Genomic DNA, 19,509 nt, shown 5'->3' on the forward strand with positions numbered 1-19,509 from the left:
TGAGCCAATCACAGTGCAATGCTCCTATTTTTTGCTGGCCTGCCCCATCATCACAGAAAGCACTGAGCTAGGCTGAAACACCTGCATTTTGGAGCTGCCTGTTTGTATGCAGCTTTATTAGCTCAATGATATATATATATATATATATATTTTTTTTTACATTGTTTGCAAACTGATATGTGACACGTATTAATGCCAAAATAACATGCAATACAGGCAAGCCCCCCCACATTTTTAAAATTATATATATTTATTGAGGGGGGGGGCTTACCTGTTTTGCATGTTATTTTGGCATTAATACGTGTCACATATCAATTTGCAAACAATATACATATATATATATATATTTCTTTTTTGGAGCAAAATATTTGTGTGTCTATATCTGTGTTCCCTATTACAGTAAATATTGCTTTCTCTCTCCCCTGCGGCAGGTCCATGGGAAATGTGGGTGTGACTGTGTGTAACCGTCTGGAACCGTATTTCAGTAATACATACATAATACACTGCTCTCTTCCCTGCGGCAGGTCCATGGGAAATGTGTGTGTAAACACAACACTGCCGGCGACCACTGTGAGCACTGTGTTCCCCTCTACAATGACCAACCCTGGCAAGCTGCCAACGGCATCATAGGAGCACCTCGTGAATGCAAGAGTGAGTCTTACAAGGCCAGGAAGGTCAACCAGCAGAACCACGTACACAACAAGTACATTACCCGATACACACAGCCAGATGTCTTTTTTTGAATTAGTAGTAGTTGTAGAATTCAGTAGGTATATCTTCTTTTACCTATTCAATGCTCTCAAAGGGATCTGTCTTTTTGTTGTAGTTGAAACATTCACATTCAGAAATGACCCCTTGGTGCAAATGTCAATGAAACCTAGTATCTTTACTTTACCTTTGAGAGAATGGAAGCAATGGGAAAACAGAAATGCTTTTAAGGTGGTATTCTGACTAGAGATCTTTGCTCTTAACTCAAATTGTGTTGTACATGTCTGCCATTGACGTCAATAATGATTTACATGAAAGTCAAAAGAGTTTTGCACGATTATCTTTGGCGCTTCCTCTTTTCTTTTACAGAGTGCAAGTGTCACGGCCATGCAGATAGCTGTCACTTTGACCGTGGTGTGTGGTTGGCATCGGGACGGCGTAGTGGGACTGTGTGTGACGTCTGCCACCACAACACACAGGGCAGACATTGCCAGAGCTGCCGTAGAGGGTTCTACAGACACCCCAGCAGACCTAGCTCTGCCGCTGACTCCTGCACACGTAAGAGGACAAAACATACCCTCTGCCTGTCCAGATAGCAGGGAACAGAGGTCAAGTCATCCAGATAGCAGGGAACAGAGGTCAAGTCATCCAGATAGCAGGGAACAGAGGTCAAGTCATTCAGATAGCAGGGAACAGAGGTCAAGTCATTCAGATAGCAGGGAACAGAGGTCAAGTCATCCAGATAGCAGGGAACAGAGGTCAAATCATCCAGATAGCAGGGAACAGAGGTCAAATCATCCAGATAGCAGGGAACAGAGGTCAAATCATTCAGATAGCAGGGAACAGAGGTCAAATCATTCAGATAGCAGGGAACAGAGGTCAAATCATCCAGATAGCAGGGAACAGAGGTCAAATCATCCAGATAGCAGGGAACAGAGGTCAAATCATAGATATGTGTTTATGGTTGTTGAATCAATTAGACCATGCCCATCTTATTTTGGCCAACTTCCTGATCCTGCTTTGTAGTATACCCCTCAGACCATGGTAACAACACACTAACAACATAGTAACAACAATGTAAAAACATAGTAACAACAAAGTAACATAGTAACAACGTAGTAGCAACAAAGTAGCAACATAGTAACAACAAACTAAAAACATAGTATCAACAAAGTAAAAAACATAGTAATAACATAGTAACAACAAAGTAATGTAGTAACAATGTAGTGATAACATAGTAACAACAAGGCAGCATAGTAACGACAAAGTAACAACATAGTAACAACGTAGTAACAACAAACTAACAATGTAGTAAAAACGTAGTAACAATGTAGTAACAATGTAATAACAACGTAATAACAGTAACAACGTAATAACATAGTAACAATGTAATAACAACGTAACAACGTAGTAACAACGTAGTAACAATGTAGTAACATAGTAACAACGTAGTAACAATGTAGTAGCATAGTAACAACGTAGTAACAATGTAGTAACATAGTAACAACGTAGTAACATAGTAACAACGTAGTAACAATGTAGTAACATAGTAACAACGTAATAACATAGTAACAACGTAATAACAACGTAGTAACAACGTAGTAACAACGTAGTAACATAGTAACATAGTAACAACGTAGTAACATAGTAACAACGTAGTAACAATGTAGTAACAACGTAGTAACAACGTAGTAACATAGTAACAACAAACTAACAATGTAGTAACAATGTAACAACATAGTAACAACGTAGTAACAACGTAGTAACAATGTAATAACATAGCAACAACATAGTAACGATGTAGTAACAACAAGTCAGACATGGGTTGTCTACAACCGGGATAGTCATTAATGCTCTTGAGGAGGTGCAGCACCGCAGGTCTTCACTCCTGCTCAGCAGTGAAACACCTGATTCAGGTGTCATCAAGGTGTTGAAGAGCAGTTGATTAGTTGAATCAGGTGTGATGACGGCACTAAGCTGAAACAAAAACATGCAGTAGTGGAAGGTTAGTGGTAGGTAGTCTAGCGGTTAGAGCGTTGGGGGCCAGCCACTGAAAGGACTTGTAACCGAAAGATTGCAAGATTGAATCCCCCGAGCTGACAAGGTAAAAATCTGTCGTTCTGCCCCTGAACAAGGCAGTTAACCCACTGTTCATAGGCTGTCATTGAAAATATGAATTTGTTCTTAACTGACTTGCCTAGTTAAATAAAAGGTAAATAATATAGAACCACTGCGACCACAATGTTATTGCCAACTTATACAATACTGACAATACTTGAGTACTTTTCAGTGCAGGACTAGAAGATCAACCACATCTTTGAGGAATGTGACAGTAATTGAAAACAATAGATGAGTTTCACATTCCTGTTCTTTTCCCCAGGCATGCTCTTTCGCTTCGGTCTTTTAAAGAACAAACAAACTGTGTTTGAGAGAAAGAGAAACACAAGTGTGCTCACACACATGCACGCATACACACATACATGCATACATAGACACAGATACTGTACACACACACACACACATACATGCACAAACAGACATACACACACATATACAAACACATACGCACACACATACACAAACATACATACATGCATACACACACATACACACAGACACATACATACACACATACATACATACACACACACACAGGCACGCAAAAGCACACATGCACAGTAGTGTTTTTACAGTAGTAGTGTGTTTTTACAGTAGTAGTGTTTTTACAGTAGTGTGTTTTTACAGTAGTGTGATGTATCCTCAGGGTTAAATACATACTCCCTCCCTTCCTGTCGCCGTCCCCCCACTTATGGAGTTTGTTTTTCATAGGGAGTGTACAATATGTGTGTGTTCGTGGGTGTGTGTTCGTGGGTGTGTGTGTGTTTCTGTGTGTGTGTGTTTCTGTGTGTGTTCATGTGAGTGCGTGTGCTGTTGTTTTGTCTGGGACGTATGGTATGGAATGAAGTATCTTTTTTTCTGAATAAAGTCAAGAGACCTATCCCGAGGGCCACACTATTAAAGACATGAATAAATGAGCTCCGTATGTTGGATATAATGGTAGGAATGTGCTAATCTCTCCCTCTCTGATCTGTTCTGTTTGTCCCTCTTACCCCATACCAACAGCATGTGCCTGCCACCCTGTAGGGTCTAGACCCGCGATCTCAGGTGGCCAGGACCTCTGTAACCCTAGCAACGGGGCATGCACCTGCAGATCGGGCGTGGGCGGACCTCTCTGTGACAGATGCATTGTAGGGTTCTGGGGCTTCCATGGTTACGGGTGCAGACCGTGTGACTGTACAGGTGGGGACTGTGATCCCTACACCGGGGACTGCTTGTCTGGGTAAGTGTCTATGGATTCATATAGTAGGCTGCGTTCCAAATAGCACCCTATATTCTCTATTGGCCCTGTTCACATGTATAGTGAACAGGGAGCCATTTGAGACACAAACTATGCAGATTCACTAGTACTTTTAGTTTACTGTAACTCACCTGAAAGTCTCTCATTGACATCAATGAATAATTAATCAGACGCTTATCCTGAACCTGAATCAGACCCTTAATGAAGTAGTCTACCCAGACGGCTCTCTCTGTGGTGTAGTCTCCTCTACCTACACGGCTCTCTCTGTGGTGTAGTCTCCTCTCTCTGTGGTGTAGTCTCCTCTATCCAGACGGCTCTCTCTGTGGTGTCGTCTCCTCTACCCCGACGGCTCTCTCTGTGGTGTAGTCTCCTCTACCCAGACGGCTCTCTCTGTGGTGTAGTCTCTCTACCCAGATGGCTCTCTCTGTGGTGTAGTCTCCTCTCTCTCTCTGTGGTGGAGTCTCCTCTACACAGGCGGCTCTCTCTGTGGTGTAGTCTCCTCTGCCCAGGCGGCTCTCTGTGGTGTAGTCTCTACTCAGACTCTCTGTGGTGTAGTCTCTACCCAGATGGCTCTCTCTGTGGTGTAGTCTCCTCTATCCAGATGGCTCTCTCTCTGTGGTGTAGTCTCCTCTCTCTGTGGTGTAGTCTCCTCTCTGTGGTGTAGTCTCTCTCTGTGGTGTAGTCTCTACCCAGGCGTTTCTCTCTGTGGTGTAGTCTCCTCTACCCAGACGGTTCTCTCTGTGGTGTAGTCTCCTCTGTGGTGTAGTCTCCTCTATCCAGACGGCTCTCTCTGTGGTGTAGTCTCCTCTACCCAGACGGCTCTCTCTGTGGTGTAGTCTCCTCTATCCAGACGGCTCTCTCTGTGGTGTAGTCTCCTTTCTACCCAGACGGCTCTCTCTGTGGTGTAGTCTCCTCTATCCAGACGGCTCTCTCTGTGGTGTAGTCTCCTACCAGACGGCTCTCTCTGTGGTGTAGTCTCCTCTATCCCAGATGGCTCTCTCTGTGGTGTAGTCTCCTCTACCCAGACGGCTCTCTCTGTGGTGTAGTCTCCTCTACCCAGGCGGCTTCTCTCTGTGGTGTAGTCTCCTCTAGACCAGACGGCTCTCTCTGTGGTGTAGTCTCTACCAGACGGCTCTCTCTGTGGTGTAGTCTCCTCTATCCAGATGGCTCTCTCTGTGGTGTAGTCTCTCCCTCTGTGGTGTAGTCTCCTCTATCCAGACGGCTCTCTCTCTGTGGTGTAGTCTCCTCTCTGTGGTGTAGTCCCAGACGGCTCTCTCTGTGGTGTAGTCTCCTCTACCCAGACGGCTCTCTCTGTGGTGTAGTCTCCTCTACTCAGACGGCTCTCTCTGTGGTGTAGTCTCCTCTATCCAGACGGCTCTCTCTGTGGTGGTGTAGTCTCCTCCTCTGTGGTGTAGTCTCCTCTATCCAGACGGCTCTCTCTGTGGTGTAGTCTCCTCTACCCAGACGGCTCTCTCTGTGGTGTAGTCTCCTCTATCCAGACGGCTCTCTCTGTGGTGTAGTCTCCTCTATCCAGACGGCTCTCTCTGTGGTGTAGTCTCCTCTATCCAGACGGCTCTCTCTGTGGTGTAGTCTCCTTTCTGTGGTGTAGTCCAGACGGCTCTCTCTGTGGTGTAGTCTCCTCTACCCAGACGGCTCTCTCTGTGGTGTAGTCTCCTCTATCCAGACGGCTCTCTCTGTGGTGTAGTCTCCTCTATCCAGACGGCTCTCTCTGTGGTGTAGTCTCCTCTACCCAGACAGCTCTCTCTGTGGTGTAGTCTCCTCTACCCAGACGGCTCTCTCTGTGGTGTAGTCTCCTCTACCCAGATGGCTCTCTCTGTGGTGTAGTCTCCTCTACCAGATGGCTCTCTCTGTGGTGTAGTCTCCTCTCTCTCTCTGTGGTGTAGTCTCCTTTCTCTGTGGTGTAGTCTCCTCTCTCTGTGGTGTAGTCTCCTCCCTCTGTGGTGTAGTCTCCTCTATCCAGACGGCTCTCTCTGTGGTGTAGTCTCCTCTCTCTGTGGTGTAGTCTCCTTTCTCTGTGGTGTAGTCTCCTCTACCCAGATGGCTCTCTCTGTGGTGTAGTCTCCTCTACCCAGACGGCTCTCTCTGTGGTGTAGTCTCCTCTATCCAGACGGCTCTCTCTGTGGTGTAGTCTCCTCTATCCAGACGGCTCTCTCTGTGGTGTAGTCTCCTCTATCCAGACGGCTCTCTCTGTGGTGTAGTCTCCTCTATCCAGACGGCTCTCTCTGTGGTGTAGTCTCCTCTACCCAGACGGCTCTCTCTGTGGTGTAGTCTCCTCTATCCAGACGGCTCTCTCTGTGGTGTAGTCTCCTCTATCCAGACGGCTCTCTCTGTGGTGTAGTCTCCTCTATCCAGACGGCTCTCTCTGTGGTGTAGTCTCCTCTACCCAGACGGCTCTCTCTGTGGTGTAGTCTCCTCTACCCAGACGGCTCTCTCTGTGGTGTAGTCTCCTCTATCCAGACGGCTCTCTCTGTGGTGTAGTCTCCTCTCTCTGTGGTGTAGTCTCCTCTATCCAGACGGCTCTCTCTGCGGTAGCAATTGAACCTGGGGATGACGTTATTAATGGAGTAGTCTTTATCTTAATGCAAAGTAAGTATGTAGAGGTGTATTCATGGATTGTATGGCTAGCAGGCAGTGCTATGTTTGACCAGAGTTTCCTCTGTGGTGTTTTGTGTTGTGATGTGATGTGTTGTGTTGTGTTCCAGCTCAGATCTGGACGTGTACTATACAGGAGGTGACAGCCACATACACAGAGGACCTAGCAGTAGTGAGCTAACAACACTGTTTAGGGTGGAGGAGCTGTTCTCTGCACTGCACCACTCTGGTGAGTCATGGGTTATACACAAAAGCATGGGCACGCATGTAGGCACGCACACATGCAAGAAAGCAGACACACCATCTATACACACACACACACACATCTATACACACACACAGATATATAATGTATAAGCGTAATCTACAGTACATGTTATTGTTTTCCCTGTCTTTCCAGAGAAATGTCAGTGTAAGGTGGTGCCTATAGGCAGCCCCAAACTCTTCTGTGCCAACGAGTATGACTACGGTAGGTGGGACATACAGTAATACTAAGAAAGATACGTGTGGGAAAAGTTCCTGGGAAAAACAATCATATTAATCTTAGCATTGTCCATGCATGCTAAAAAACCAAATGTCTTAATTTGTCTCCTGTGGATCCACCTGGTGTTGTGCTCTTTCTTTTGTCTGAGAACTTCACAAGATATGAAAAGACGTAAACAATAGGAGAACATAAAGCAGAGTTGGTTGTAGATCAAAAGGAGATGTTTGAGGTTAACCACTCCTATGTTAGCCAACTCCCACGGGCCTGATATGCATAACAACGACCATAGAAGTTGGCTATAAAGCACAAACAAATCTGGGACCAGACTGTAGTGAACGATGCCAGCAGAATGGAAAAGGAACCCCCCCCTCCTGTTTGTAGTGGCAATTGAACCGCTTGCAGAACGAATTAGACAGGACCCAAACGTATCAGTGTTGGTAAACATGAATATTAATTTGACTTATTTGCCGATGATCTACTGGCAAGATTGCGGTGACAGACATGGCAGCTTTGCTTCTAACTCTTAAGCAACTTTGCAGTATTTTGTTTTTTGGGGTGTTATTTCTTACATTATTAGCCCAGAATGTTTTTTGTGTTATTACATACAGCCGGAAAGAACATTTTGATATCAGAGCGGTGGCATTACGAACCAGGAACACGACTTTCCCGAAATGGATCCTTTGTTCGTACCCCCCAGGGCAATTTAATTTATCCCAGAAGCTGCTCCAAGACGCCACCGGTGGAGAGAGGTATTTGGAGTGGACTTGTAGTCCGGCTCAGGAGGCGTGCACGCCATCAACGGTTTCCTAGTATATTAATTGCTAATGTTCAGTCTCTGGACAATAAAGTGGACAAGCTCAGGGCGAGGATCTCCTTCCAGAGAGACATCAGGGACTGTAACATACTCTGTTTCGTGGAATAATGGCTCTCTCCTGATATACTGTCCCCGTCCATACAGCCAGCTGGGTTCTCAGTACATCGCACAGACGGGAATAAAGAACTCTCCGGGAAGAGGAAGGGCGGTGGTGTATGTTTCATGATTAACCACTCAGGGTGTGATTGTGATAACATACAGAAACTCAAGTCCTTTTGTTCACCCAACCTAGAGTACCTCACAATCAAATGCTGACTGTATTACCTTCCAAGAGAATTCTCTTCAGTTATAGTCACAGCCGTGTACACTACTGTTCAAAAGTTTGGGGTCTCTTAGAAATGTCCTTGTTTTCCATGACAACATACATGAAATTAGTTACAAAATGGATAGGAAACATAGTCAAGATGTTGACAAGGTTATAATAATGATTTTTAATAAAACTTTGCTTTCGTCAAAGAATCCTCCATTTGCAGCAATTACAGCCTTGCAGACCTTTGGCATTCTAGTATTCTAGTAATCTGAATAGATTTCACCCCATGCTTCCTGAAGCACCTCCCACAAGTTGGATTGGCTTGATGGGCACTTCTACCATACGGTCAAGCTGCTCCCACAACAGCTCAATAGGGTTGAGATCCGGTGACTGTGCTGGCCACTCCATTATAGACAGAATGAATACCAGCTGACTGCTTCTTCCCTAAATAGTTATTGCATCATTTGGAGCTTTGCTTTGGGTCATTGTCCTGTTCTAGGAGGAAATTAGCTCCAATTAAGCACCGTCCACAGGGTATGGCATGGTGTTGCTAAATGGAGTGATAGCCTTCCTTCTTCAAGATCCCTTTTACCCTGTACAAATCACCCAACTTTACCACCACCAAAGCACCCCCAGACCATCACATTGCCTCCATCATGCTTGACAGATGGCGTCAAGCACTCCCTCAGCATCTTTTCATTTTTTCTGTGTCTCACGAATGTTCTTCTATGTGATCCGAACACCTCAAATTTAGATTTGTCTGTCCATAACACTTTTTCCAATCTTCCTCTGTCCAGTATCTGTGTTCTTTTCTTTTCATTGGCCAGTCTGAGATATGGTGTTTTCTTTGCAACTCTGCCTAGAAGGCCAGCATCCCGGAGTCACCTCTTCACTGTTGACATTGAGACTGGTGTTTTGTGGGTACTATTTAATGAAGCTGCCAGTTGAGGACTTTCTCAAACTAGACACTCTAATGTACTTGTCCTCTTGCTCAGTTGTGCACCCGGGATCTCCCACTCCTCTTTCTATTCTGGTTAGAGCCAGTTTGTGTGGTTTCTTAACATGCTGACCAGACCGGTTAGAGCCAGTTTGCGTGGTTTCTTAACATGCTGACCAGACCGGTTAGAGCCAGTTTGCGTGGTTTCTTAACATGCTGACCAGACCGGTTAGAGCCAGTTTGCGTGGTTTCTTAACATGCTGACCAGACCGGTTAGAGCCAGTTTGCGTGGTTTCTTAACTTCTTGATGCACCCATCCCGTTAGCGGGATCATTTTCGTCAACATCCGCTGAATTGCACAGCGCCAAATTCAAATTAAATTAAAACAAATATTTAATTTTCATGAAATCACAAGTGCAATATAGCAAAACACAGCTTAGCTTGTTGTTAATCCACCTGGCGTGTCAGATTTCAAAAAAGCTTTTCGGCGAAAGCATACCAAGCGTTTATGTAAGGACATCTGATTAAGTCTATACAGTCTATTCTTGTTCTGAGAAGTGAAGACTATTCCATGTGAGAAATTGCCAAGAAACTACTCCCTTACACGGAACCCAAACCGGCTGCGCCCATCGTGCGCTATCGTGCATACATTTATTTTGTCCCCCTACACCAAACACGATCACGACACACAGGTTAAAATATCAAAACAAACTCTGAACCAATTACATTAATTTGTGGACAGGTCAAAAAGCATTAAAAACGTATGGCAATTTAGCTAGTTAGCTTGCACTTGCTAGATCATTTGTAGTATTTAACTAGCTTGCTGTTGCTAGCTAATTTGTCCTGGGATATAAACATTGAGTTGTTATTTTACCTGAAATGCACAAGGTCCTTTACTCAGACAATTAATCCACACATAAAACGATCAGCCAAATAGTTTCTAGTCATCTCTCCTCCTTCCAGGCTTTTTCATCTTTGAACTTATATGGTGATTGGCATCTACACTTTCATAGTATTACCACACAACCTGCAAAACAGCTTCTTTCAACGCTCGTTGACGCTCGTTGGCGTGCACGAGCAGTGTGGGTGCAATAATTGAATAACATGGATTTCTAAAGGTATTTTGAGACGCTCGCGCAAACTGGCTCTAACCGGTCTGGTCAGCATGTTAAGAAACCACGCAAACTGGCTCTAACCGGTCTGGTCAGCATGTTAAGAAACCACGCAAACTGGCTCTAACCGGTCTGGTCAGCATGTTAAGAAACCACGCAAACTGGCTCTAACCGGTCTGGTCAGCATGTTAAGAAAGCAAATTTGAGGAAAATGCTACGGAAGTACTATCAACACATTGACTGTAGTACCAACGCTGCTAAAATGCTCGACCATTGCTACTCCCCCTTCCGGGATGCCTACAAGGCCCTCTCCCGCCCTTCGGCAAATCAGAATACGGCTCCATTTTTCTCCTCCCTTCCTATAGGCAGAAACTCATACTGGAAGTATCCGTGCTAAGGTCTATTCAACGCTGGTCTGACCAATCGGAATGCATGCTTCAAGATTGATTTGATCACGCGGACTGGGATATGTTCCCGGGTAGCCTCTGAGAATAACATTGACGTTTACACGGACACAATTTCATCAGGAAATGTATAAGGGATGTTCCCACTGTGACTATTAAAATCTACCCAAACCAGAAACCGTGGGTAGATGGTAGCATTCGTGCAAAACTAAAAGCGAGAACCACCTCATTTAACCGTTGCAAGGTGACTGGGAATATGGTGAAATACAAACAGTGTAGATATTCCATCCGTAAGGCAATTGAAACAGGCAAAATGTCAGTACAGAGAAAAAGTGGAGTTGCAATTCAATGTCTCAGACACAAGACATATGTGGCAAGGTCTACAGACAATCACGGATTACAAAAGGAAAACCAGCCACATGGCGGACACCGAAGTCTTGCTCCTGGACAAGTTGAACACCTTCTTCACCCGTTTTAAGAATAACACAGTGCCTCTGACGCGGCCCACTCCCAAGGACTGTGGGCTATTGTTCTCTGTGGCCGACGTAAGACATTTAAGTGTGTTAACCCTCGCAAGATGGCCTCCCTAGCTGCATCCTCAGAGCATGCGGAGACCAGCTGGCTGGAGTGTTTACCGACATATTCAATCATTAAGCTCAGGGCACTGGGTCTGAACCCTGCCCTGTGCAACTGGGTCCTGGACTTCCTGACGGGCCACCCCCAGGTGGTGAAGGTAGGAAACAACACCTCCAATTTGCTGATCCTCAACACAGGGGCCCCACAAGGGTGCGTGCACAGCCCCCTCCTGTACTCCCTGCTCACCCATGACTGCGTGGCCACGCACGCCTCCAAATCAATCATCTAGTTTGCAGACGACACAATAGTAGTAAGCCTGATTACCAACAATGATGAGACAGCCCTCAGGGAGGAGATGAGGGCCCTGGCGGGGTGGTGCCAGGAAATAATTTCTCCCTCAACGTCAACAAAACGAAGGAGCTGATCATGGACTTCAGGAAACACATCAACGGGACCGCTTCAAGTTCCCTCGGCGTACACATCACAGACAATCCGATATTGTCCACCCACAGAGACAGCGTGGTGAAAAAGGGGCAACAGCCAAGGCCTGTTCAAGCCCACAACAGCGTTTATAGATACACAATTGAGGGCAAAAAAAATAAATCACCATTTACAGCAATCCTTTAAGTGGACCATAAAAAATATGAAATATTTAGGATGCTTAATAAGTGACAACAAACAACAAATATATAAAGATAACTTTATTTCATTACTCAACAATATGAAAGCAGATCGAATTAAATTGAATAGTCTTTCAGGTAGAATAAATGTTTGGAATGGCTAAAGTTTGCTAAAGTTTTTGAATATTTTTTCTAGGTAATACCAATTACCCCCCCAGAGACATTCTTTAAAAAAGTATACTTGGTCACAACAGACTTTATTTGGCCAAATAAAATATAATATATAATAAAAAAGGAACATTTTACATCTTCCTAAGTCTATGGTTGGTTTAAACCATCCAGACATGGAATTGGATCAACTCACCACCCAAGGCTTTTACTACAGACAGATAGTTAGATACACTAAAGAGGAACAATGGGTACATATTGAAGATGTGCATGCTCATCCCCAGAATCATTTTGTGTCTGTTTTCAAAGAACAAAGCTAAAAACATTAACAACTTCATCGTTAAGAAAATTAAATGTATTCTAAAACAACCAATATCACTTCATAAAGCACAACCTTATGAAACAATCCTTAGATAGCTTTTCAGAATTCACTAATAAAATAGTCCTCATGGAAAACTAAAGGCATAGAAACCGTAATTGACTTGGTAACAGGAAATACATTTATTTCCATGACAGAATTATTAAAAAGTAATTTTGGACTGACCAATGTAGAAAAAGTTACATATCACAACATTTATATTTGAAGTCTTTTGGACATCAGAGAAACCTTAAGGGAATCTTATTTGAGTCAGAAAATGATATCCATGTGATAGGTAAGATATACAATACCTTGCAGAGAGTCTATCCAACTGACAATCTCTTAGGAAAAAAAATGAAGAATTAGAACCGAGACTTAAAAAGAACTGATGTTGACTCAAGACGGAAGGAAAGTTGGAGCATAACTAACAAAATGACAGTTAACAAAAATGTAGGCTTTATCCAGTATAAACTAATGTATAGAATTGACTATACAAGAGACAAAATTCACAAATTCTACAGCACAACAGCAGAGTCATGTGTAAAACTAACAATGGCTCAATAATTCATGTCCAAAAGTTATGGGTGGAGCTAGAAAGTCAGTTGTTAGAAGTATTACAATATAAACTTACTTTTAATCTGTCTGTCTGCATATTTCAAGACATGGCATATGGGGGTGTAGTGAGAGAGCCAATTGGTTGGACGATTCTCTTGTCAATCATCTGGAGAAAAAAACATAAATACTAAAAACTTGGAAATCAATCAATCCTCCATCGTTAACACAATGGAAAAATCTAACAATGTATTATTTAAATACAAAATGTTGCAGTTTGTGGCGGAAAATGATGTGTACAATGGAGATGACCGTGTGTGCTAGTGGGTCTGGGCAGGGTTGATGTAGTTGATGTTTCTATGACTTTGTCGTTTTGTATGTGTATGTTTTGTATTGTTCATAAAACATCAAATTAAATCTTACAAAAAAATTGATAATAATACAGAATTGAAGAGGAAATGCTAACAGGAAATGCTAACAGGAAATGCTAACTCACTGCATGTTTCAGTAGTAAATGGTGCCAGCAGAATTGAAAAGGGGTTGACGCCAACAGTATTGAGATTGATTGATTCGATCAGATGGTGTGTGTGTTCACAGTGCTGATGGTGAGGATCATTGCGGCCCGTGATCAGGGCTCCCATGCTGAGGTGGAGGTTAAGGTAAAGAAGGTCCTGTACCACGGCAGCCAGGTGAACATCAAGAAAGGTCACATCACCCTCTACCCAGAATCCTGGACCACCCGAGGGTGCACCTGCCCCCTCCTTAACCCAGGTGAGCTCTTACGGTTTGGCCAGGCAACTGGACGTCGACTGCTTCTTGCCCCAATAGTTATTTTCTCTGACGTCTCTGGATGCCTACCTGCCTTGTAGGTAGGTATGAAAACTCTGAAGGTATGAAATGGAGTAACCCCATATATGGGTAAATAGGCCTCACACTACCTTAAGCAGACGGGTAACTCCATATATGGGTAAATAGGCCTCACACTACCTTAAGCAGATGGATGGGTAACTCCATATATGGGTAAATAGGCCTCACACTACCTTAAGCAGATGGATGGGTAACTCCATCAAATCAAATCAAATTTTATTTGTCACATACACATGGTTAGCAGATGTTAATGCGAGTGTAGCGAAATGCTTGTGCTTCTAGTTCCGACAATGCAGTAATAACCAACAAGTAATCTAACTAACAATTCCAAAACTACTGTCTTATACACAATGTAAGGGGATAAAGAATAGGTACATAAGGATATATGAATGAGTGATGGTACAGAGCAGCATAGGCAAGATACAGTAGATGGTATCGAGTACAGTATATACATATGAGATGACTATGTAAAGAAAGTGGCATAGTTAAAGTGGCTAGTGATACATGTATTACATAAGGATGCAGTCGATGATATAGAGTACAGTATATACGTATGCATATGAGATGAATAATGTAGGGTAAGTAACATTATATAAGGTAGCATTGTTTAAAGTGGCTAGTGATATATTTACATCATTTCCCATCAATTCCCATTATTAAAGTGGCTGGAGTTGAGTCAGTGTCAGTGTGTTGGCAGCAGCCACTCAATGTTAGTGGTGGCTGTTTAACAGTCTGATGGCCTTGAGATAGAAGCTGTTTTTCAGTCTCTCGGTCCCAGCTTTGATGCACCTGTACTGACCTCGCCTTCTGGATGATAGCGGGGTGAACAGGCAGTGGCTCGGGTGGTTGATGTCCTTGATGATCTTTATGGCCTTCCTGTAACATCGGGTGGTGTAGGTGTCCTGGAGGGCAGGTAGTTTGCCCCCGGTGATGCGTTGTGCAGACCTCACTACCCTCTGGAGAGCCTTACGATTGTGGGCGGAGCAGTTGCCGTACCAGGCGGTGATACAGCCCGCCAGGATGCTCTCGATTGTGCATCTGTAGAAGTTTGTGAGTGCTTTTGGTGACAAGCCGAATTTCTTCAGCCTCCTGAGGTTGAAGAGGCGCTGCTGCGCCTTCTTCACGATGCTGTCTGTGTGAGTGGACCAATTCAGTTTGTCTGTGATGTGTATGCCGAGGAACTTAAAACTTGCTACCCTCTCCACTACTGTTCCATCGATGTGGATAGGGGGGTGTTCCCTCTGCTGTTTCCTGAAGTCCACAATCATCTCCTTAGTTTTGTTGACGTTGAGTGTGAGGTTATTTTCCTGACACCACACTCCGAGGGCCCTCACCTCCTCCCTGTAGGCTGTCTCGTCGTTGTTGGTAATCAAGTCTACCACTGTTGTGTCGTCCGCAAACTTGGTGATTGAGTTGGAGGCGTGCGTGGCCACGCAGTCGTGGGTGAACAGGGAGTACAGGAGAGGGCTCAGAACGCACCCTTGTGGGGCCCCAGTGTTGAGGATCAGCGGGGTGGAGATGTTGTTGCCTACCCTCACCACCTGGGGGCGGCCCGTCAGGAAGTCCAGTACCCAATTGCACAGGGCGGGGTCGAGACCCAGGGTCTCTAGCTTGATGACAAGCTTGGAGGGTACTATGGTGTTGAATGCCGAGCTGTAGTCGATGAACAGCATTCTCACATAGGTATTCCTCTTGTCCAGATGGGTTAGGGCAGTGTGCAGTGTGGTTGAGATTGCATCGTCTGTGGACCTATTTGGGCGGTAAGCAAATTGGAGTGGGTCTAGGGTGTCAGGTAAGGTGGAGGTGATATGGTCCTTGACTAGTCTCTCAAAGCACTTCATGATGACGGAAGTGAGTGCTACGGGGCGGTAGTCGTTTAGCTCAGTTACCTTAGCTTTCTTGGGAACAGGAACAATGGTGGCCCTCTTGAAGCATGTGGGAACAGCAGACTGGTATAGGGATTGATTGAATATGTCCGTAAACACACCGGCCAGCTGGTCTGCGCATGCTCTGAGGGCGCGGCTGGGGATGCCGTCTGGGCCTGCAGCCTTGCGAGGGTTAACACGTTTAAATGTCTTACTCACCTCGGCTGCAGTGAAGGAGAGTCCGCATGTTTTCGTTGCAGGCCGTGTCAGTGGCACTGTATTGTCCTCAAAGCGGGCAAAAAAGTTATTTAGTCTGCCTGGGAGCAAGACATCCTGGTCCGTGACTGGGCTGGATTTCTTCTTGTAGTCCGTGATTGATTGTAGACCCTGCCACATGTCTCTTGTGTCTGAGCCGTTGAATTGAGATTCTACTTTGTCTCTGTACCGACGCTTAGCTTGTTTGATGGCCTTGCGGAGGGAATAGCTGCACTGTTTGTATTCAGTCATGTTACCAGTCACCTTGCCCTGATTAAAAGCAGTGGTTCGCGCTTTCAGTTTCACGCGAATGCTGCGATCAATTCACGGTTTCTGGTTAGGGAATGTTTTAATCGTTGCTATGGGAACGACATCTTCAACGCACGTTCTAATGAACTCGCACACCGAATCAGCGTATTCGTCAATATTGTTATCTGACGCAATACGAAACATCTCCCAGTCCACGTGATGGAAGCAGTCTTGGAGTGTGGAGTCAGCTTGGTCGGACCAGCGTTGGACAGACCTCAGCGTGGGAGCCTCTTGTTTTAGTTTCTGTCTGTAGGCAGGGATCAACAAAATGGAGTCGTGGTCAGCTTTTCCGAAAGGAGGGCGGGGCAGGGCCTTATATGCGTCGCGGAAGTTAGAGTAACAATGATCCAAGGTTTTTCCACCCCTGGTTGCGCAATCGATATGCTGATAAAATTTAGGGAGTCTTGTTTTCAGATTAGCCTTGTTAAAATCCCCAGCTACAATGAATGCAGCCTCCGGATAAATGGATTCCAGTTTGCAAAGAGTCAAATAAAGTTCGTTCAGAGCCATCGATGTGTCTGCTTGGGGGATATATACGGCTGTGATTATAATCGAAGAGAATTCTCTTGGTAGATAATGCGGTCTACATTTGATTGTGAGGAATTCTAAATCAGGTGAACAGAAGGATTTGAGTTCCTGTATGTTTCTTTCATCACACCATGTCTCGTTAGCCATAAGGAATACGCCCCCGCCCCTCTTCTTACCAGAAAGATGTTTGTTTCTGTCGGCGCGATGCGTGGAGAAACCCGCTGGCTGCACCGCCTCCGATAGCATCTCTCCAGTGAGCCATGTTTCCGTGAAGCAAAGAACGTTACAGTCTCTGATGTCCCTCTGGAATGCTACCCTTGCTCGGATTTCATCAACCTTGTTGTCAAGAGACTGGACATTGGCGAGAAGAATGCTAGGGTGTGGTGCACGATGTGCCCGTCTCCGGAGTCTGACCAGAAGACCGCCTCGTTTCCCTCTTTTTCTGAGTCGTTTTTTTGGGTCGCTGCATGGGAACCATGGGAACCATTCCGTTGTCCTGCTTGAAAGGCAGAACACAGGATCCGCGTTGCGAAAAACATATTCTTGGTCGTACTGATGGTGAGTTGACGCTGATCTTATATTCAGTAGTTCTTCTCGACTGTATGTAATGAAACCTAAGATGACCTGGGGTATTAATGTAAGAAATAACACGTAAAAAAACAAAACACTACATAGTTTCCAAGGAACGCGAAGCGAGGCGGCCATCTCTGTCGGCGCCGGTAAATAGGCCTCACACTACCTTAAGCAGATGGATGGGTAACTCCATATATGGGTAAATAGGCCTCACACTACCTTAAGCAGATGGATGGGTAACTCCATATATGGGTAAATAGGCCTCACACTACCTTAAGCAGATGGATGGGTAACTCCATATATGGGTAAATAGGCCTCACACTAGACACTTGTACATTAGATACCTCACTGCAACCTTTATCTGTTTCACTATAGCATTCTATATATATTTTTTAAACAGTATTTAAAGCCTGGCTAATACCCCACTCTATCAGTGTCCATTAAAAGTAAATTGACTGAATATAAACTGGAATTGACCCTGCTCTCTCTATTCTACTCCCCCAGGATCAGAGTATCTGGTGGGGGGCCACGAGGACCGGAGGACGGGTCGTCTGCTGGTGAACACCAAGAGCCTGGTCAAACCCTGGAGGCCCAGCCTGGGACGCAAGCTCCTGCACCTCCTCAACAAACACTGTAGCTCCTCCTCCTCCTCTTCTTCTTCATGGAACAAGATGAAGAGAGGGATGGAGAGTTAAAAGCTATCCATGTTTTGGTGGATTGCATGAGAAGGACGATGAGCCGAATATAAAGACGTGTGAGAGTGTATTTTTGGACGAATGTGGGCTGGACATGGGGATACAGCCACAGCTTTGGCAATATGGGGAAAGCAGAACTATTTTGCCATTCAGGGCCTCATTTGCCTGTTTCATCCACAGACCCACGGAACACATTTCTGAAACGAAGACCTCCACGACAGGACCATGATGGATAGTGTTCTGTGCTGAATGGCACTATGTGGCTCAGTTGGAAAGAGCATGGCGCTGGCAACACTGAGGTTGTGGGTTCAATTCCTGCAGGGATCATAAAGAAAAACATATGCAAAAAAATGTATGCACTCACTGTATTGCAAGTCACTTTGGTTAAACGCGTGAGTCTGCTTAGTGGTATATATTGGATTATATAATATGATGACAGGCAGCTGCACAGAGACAGAGTACAGACTCTCGTCTCCTTTTTTACAGGAAGAGGAATATACGTTTCCAAAGGGAAGACCAGATATCCTGAGTGAAGGTTTACTGTCTGAGGAAGATTGATTGATTGATCTGACTTCTCATTCTGATCTTGGATGTTCTCATTCTGATCTCATTCTGATCTGTTCCAGTCCCAAAGACATAAGAGCCACTGGGCTGGTGTTTAAATCCACTTTAGATTTGTCTCAGACTATAGTTGAAACCAAGACAAATATAGAACCAAAATATATTATTAATGAATGTTTTATCATACTGTCTATCAAATGGCAGAGATCTCTATCTTCTATGATTAGCCTTCTGATCTATCCAAGGTTTTATGTTTGGAGTCCTGACGTTTGTATCCTCAGTTCCTGGAGTTATTGGCAGTAAACCTGCAGAAGCATCATTGTGTGCGTGCGTGTGTGTGTGTGTCCACAAACTCACTGTCCCTGGCTCGAAGGGACTGAGCAGGCCTTAACAAGTAATATCTCCTGGAGCGGAAGAAGAGTAGAGAGAGAACAGAAAGTCTGTCTGGACCCCTCTGGGACTAAAGCACTGAAGACGCTCTCAGTTAGAATTGAACTGACTTCACGTCTTCCCTCACTCTCAGTCTGATTTCAATGACTCTCTGTCAGGTTTATGTCAAAACATGACATGATGATGTTGTCTACTTACTCACATGGTTTGGTGTCCTCACTTCTATTGTACTCAGGGATGTAGTGGTAAAAACCTCTGAACACCTTAAACAGATGGGTAACCCCATATGAGGGGCAAATAGGACTCTTATTTTATTTGATTGGGCAAAAGTCTGATCTAATCACAATGGTTCACTAGGAATTAATCCTACAGATCATGTGGCAAAGTCAGGAGATGTCCGCGTACTCAGATCTAGAATGGTGAACGGAGTTTAAGTTTATTTGTTTAAATGG

General features: G+C 44.6%; 1 protein-coding gene across 1 annotated transcript in view; it reads left to right on the forward strand.

Annotated features, from left to right (window-relative positions):
* LOC112219041 (netrin-4-like) overlaps window positions 1-18,986 on the forward strand; it is a 30,930-nt gene extending 11,944 nt beyond the window's left edge. The window contains exons 5-11 of the mRNA XM_042301830.1: window positions 525-651; window positions 1,078-1,266; window positions 3,832-4,048; window positions 6,790-6,908; window positions 7,080-7,148; window positions 13,612-13,785; window positions 17,916-18,986. Coding sequence (XP_042157764.1) covers window positions 525-651; window positions 1,078-1,266; window positions 3,832-4,048; window positions 6,790-6,908; window positions 7,080-7,148; window positions 13,612-13,785; window positions 17,916-18,106 — 1,086 coding nt within the window. The 3' untranslated portion in view covers window positions 18,107-18,986. The remainder of the gene's footprint in view (window positions 1-524; window positions 652-1,077; window positions 1,267-3,831; window positions 4,049-6,789; window positions 6,909-7,079; window positions 7,149-13,611; window positions 13,786-17,915) is intronic.
* Window positions 18,987-19,509: the final 523 nt, after the last annotated feature.

This window comes from Oncorhynchus tshawytscha, linkage group LG19, assembly GCF_018296145.1.
Source record: "Oncorhynchus tshawytscha isolate Ot180627B linkage group LG19, Otsh_v2.0, whole genome shotgun sequence".
In the NCBI taxonomy this organism is placed as follows: Eukaryota; Metazoa; Chordata; class Actinopteri; order Salmoniformes; family Salmonidae; genus Oncorhynchus; species Oncorhynchus tshawytscha.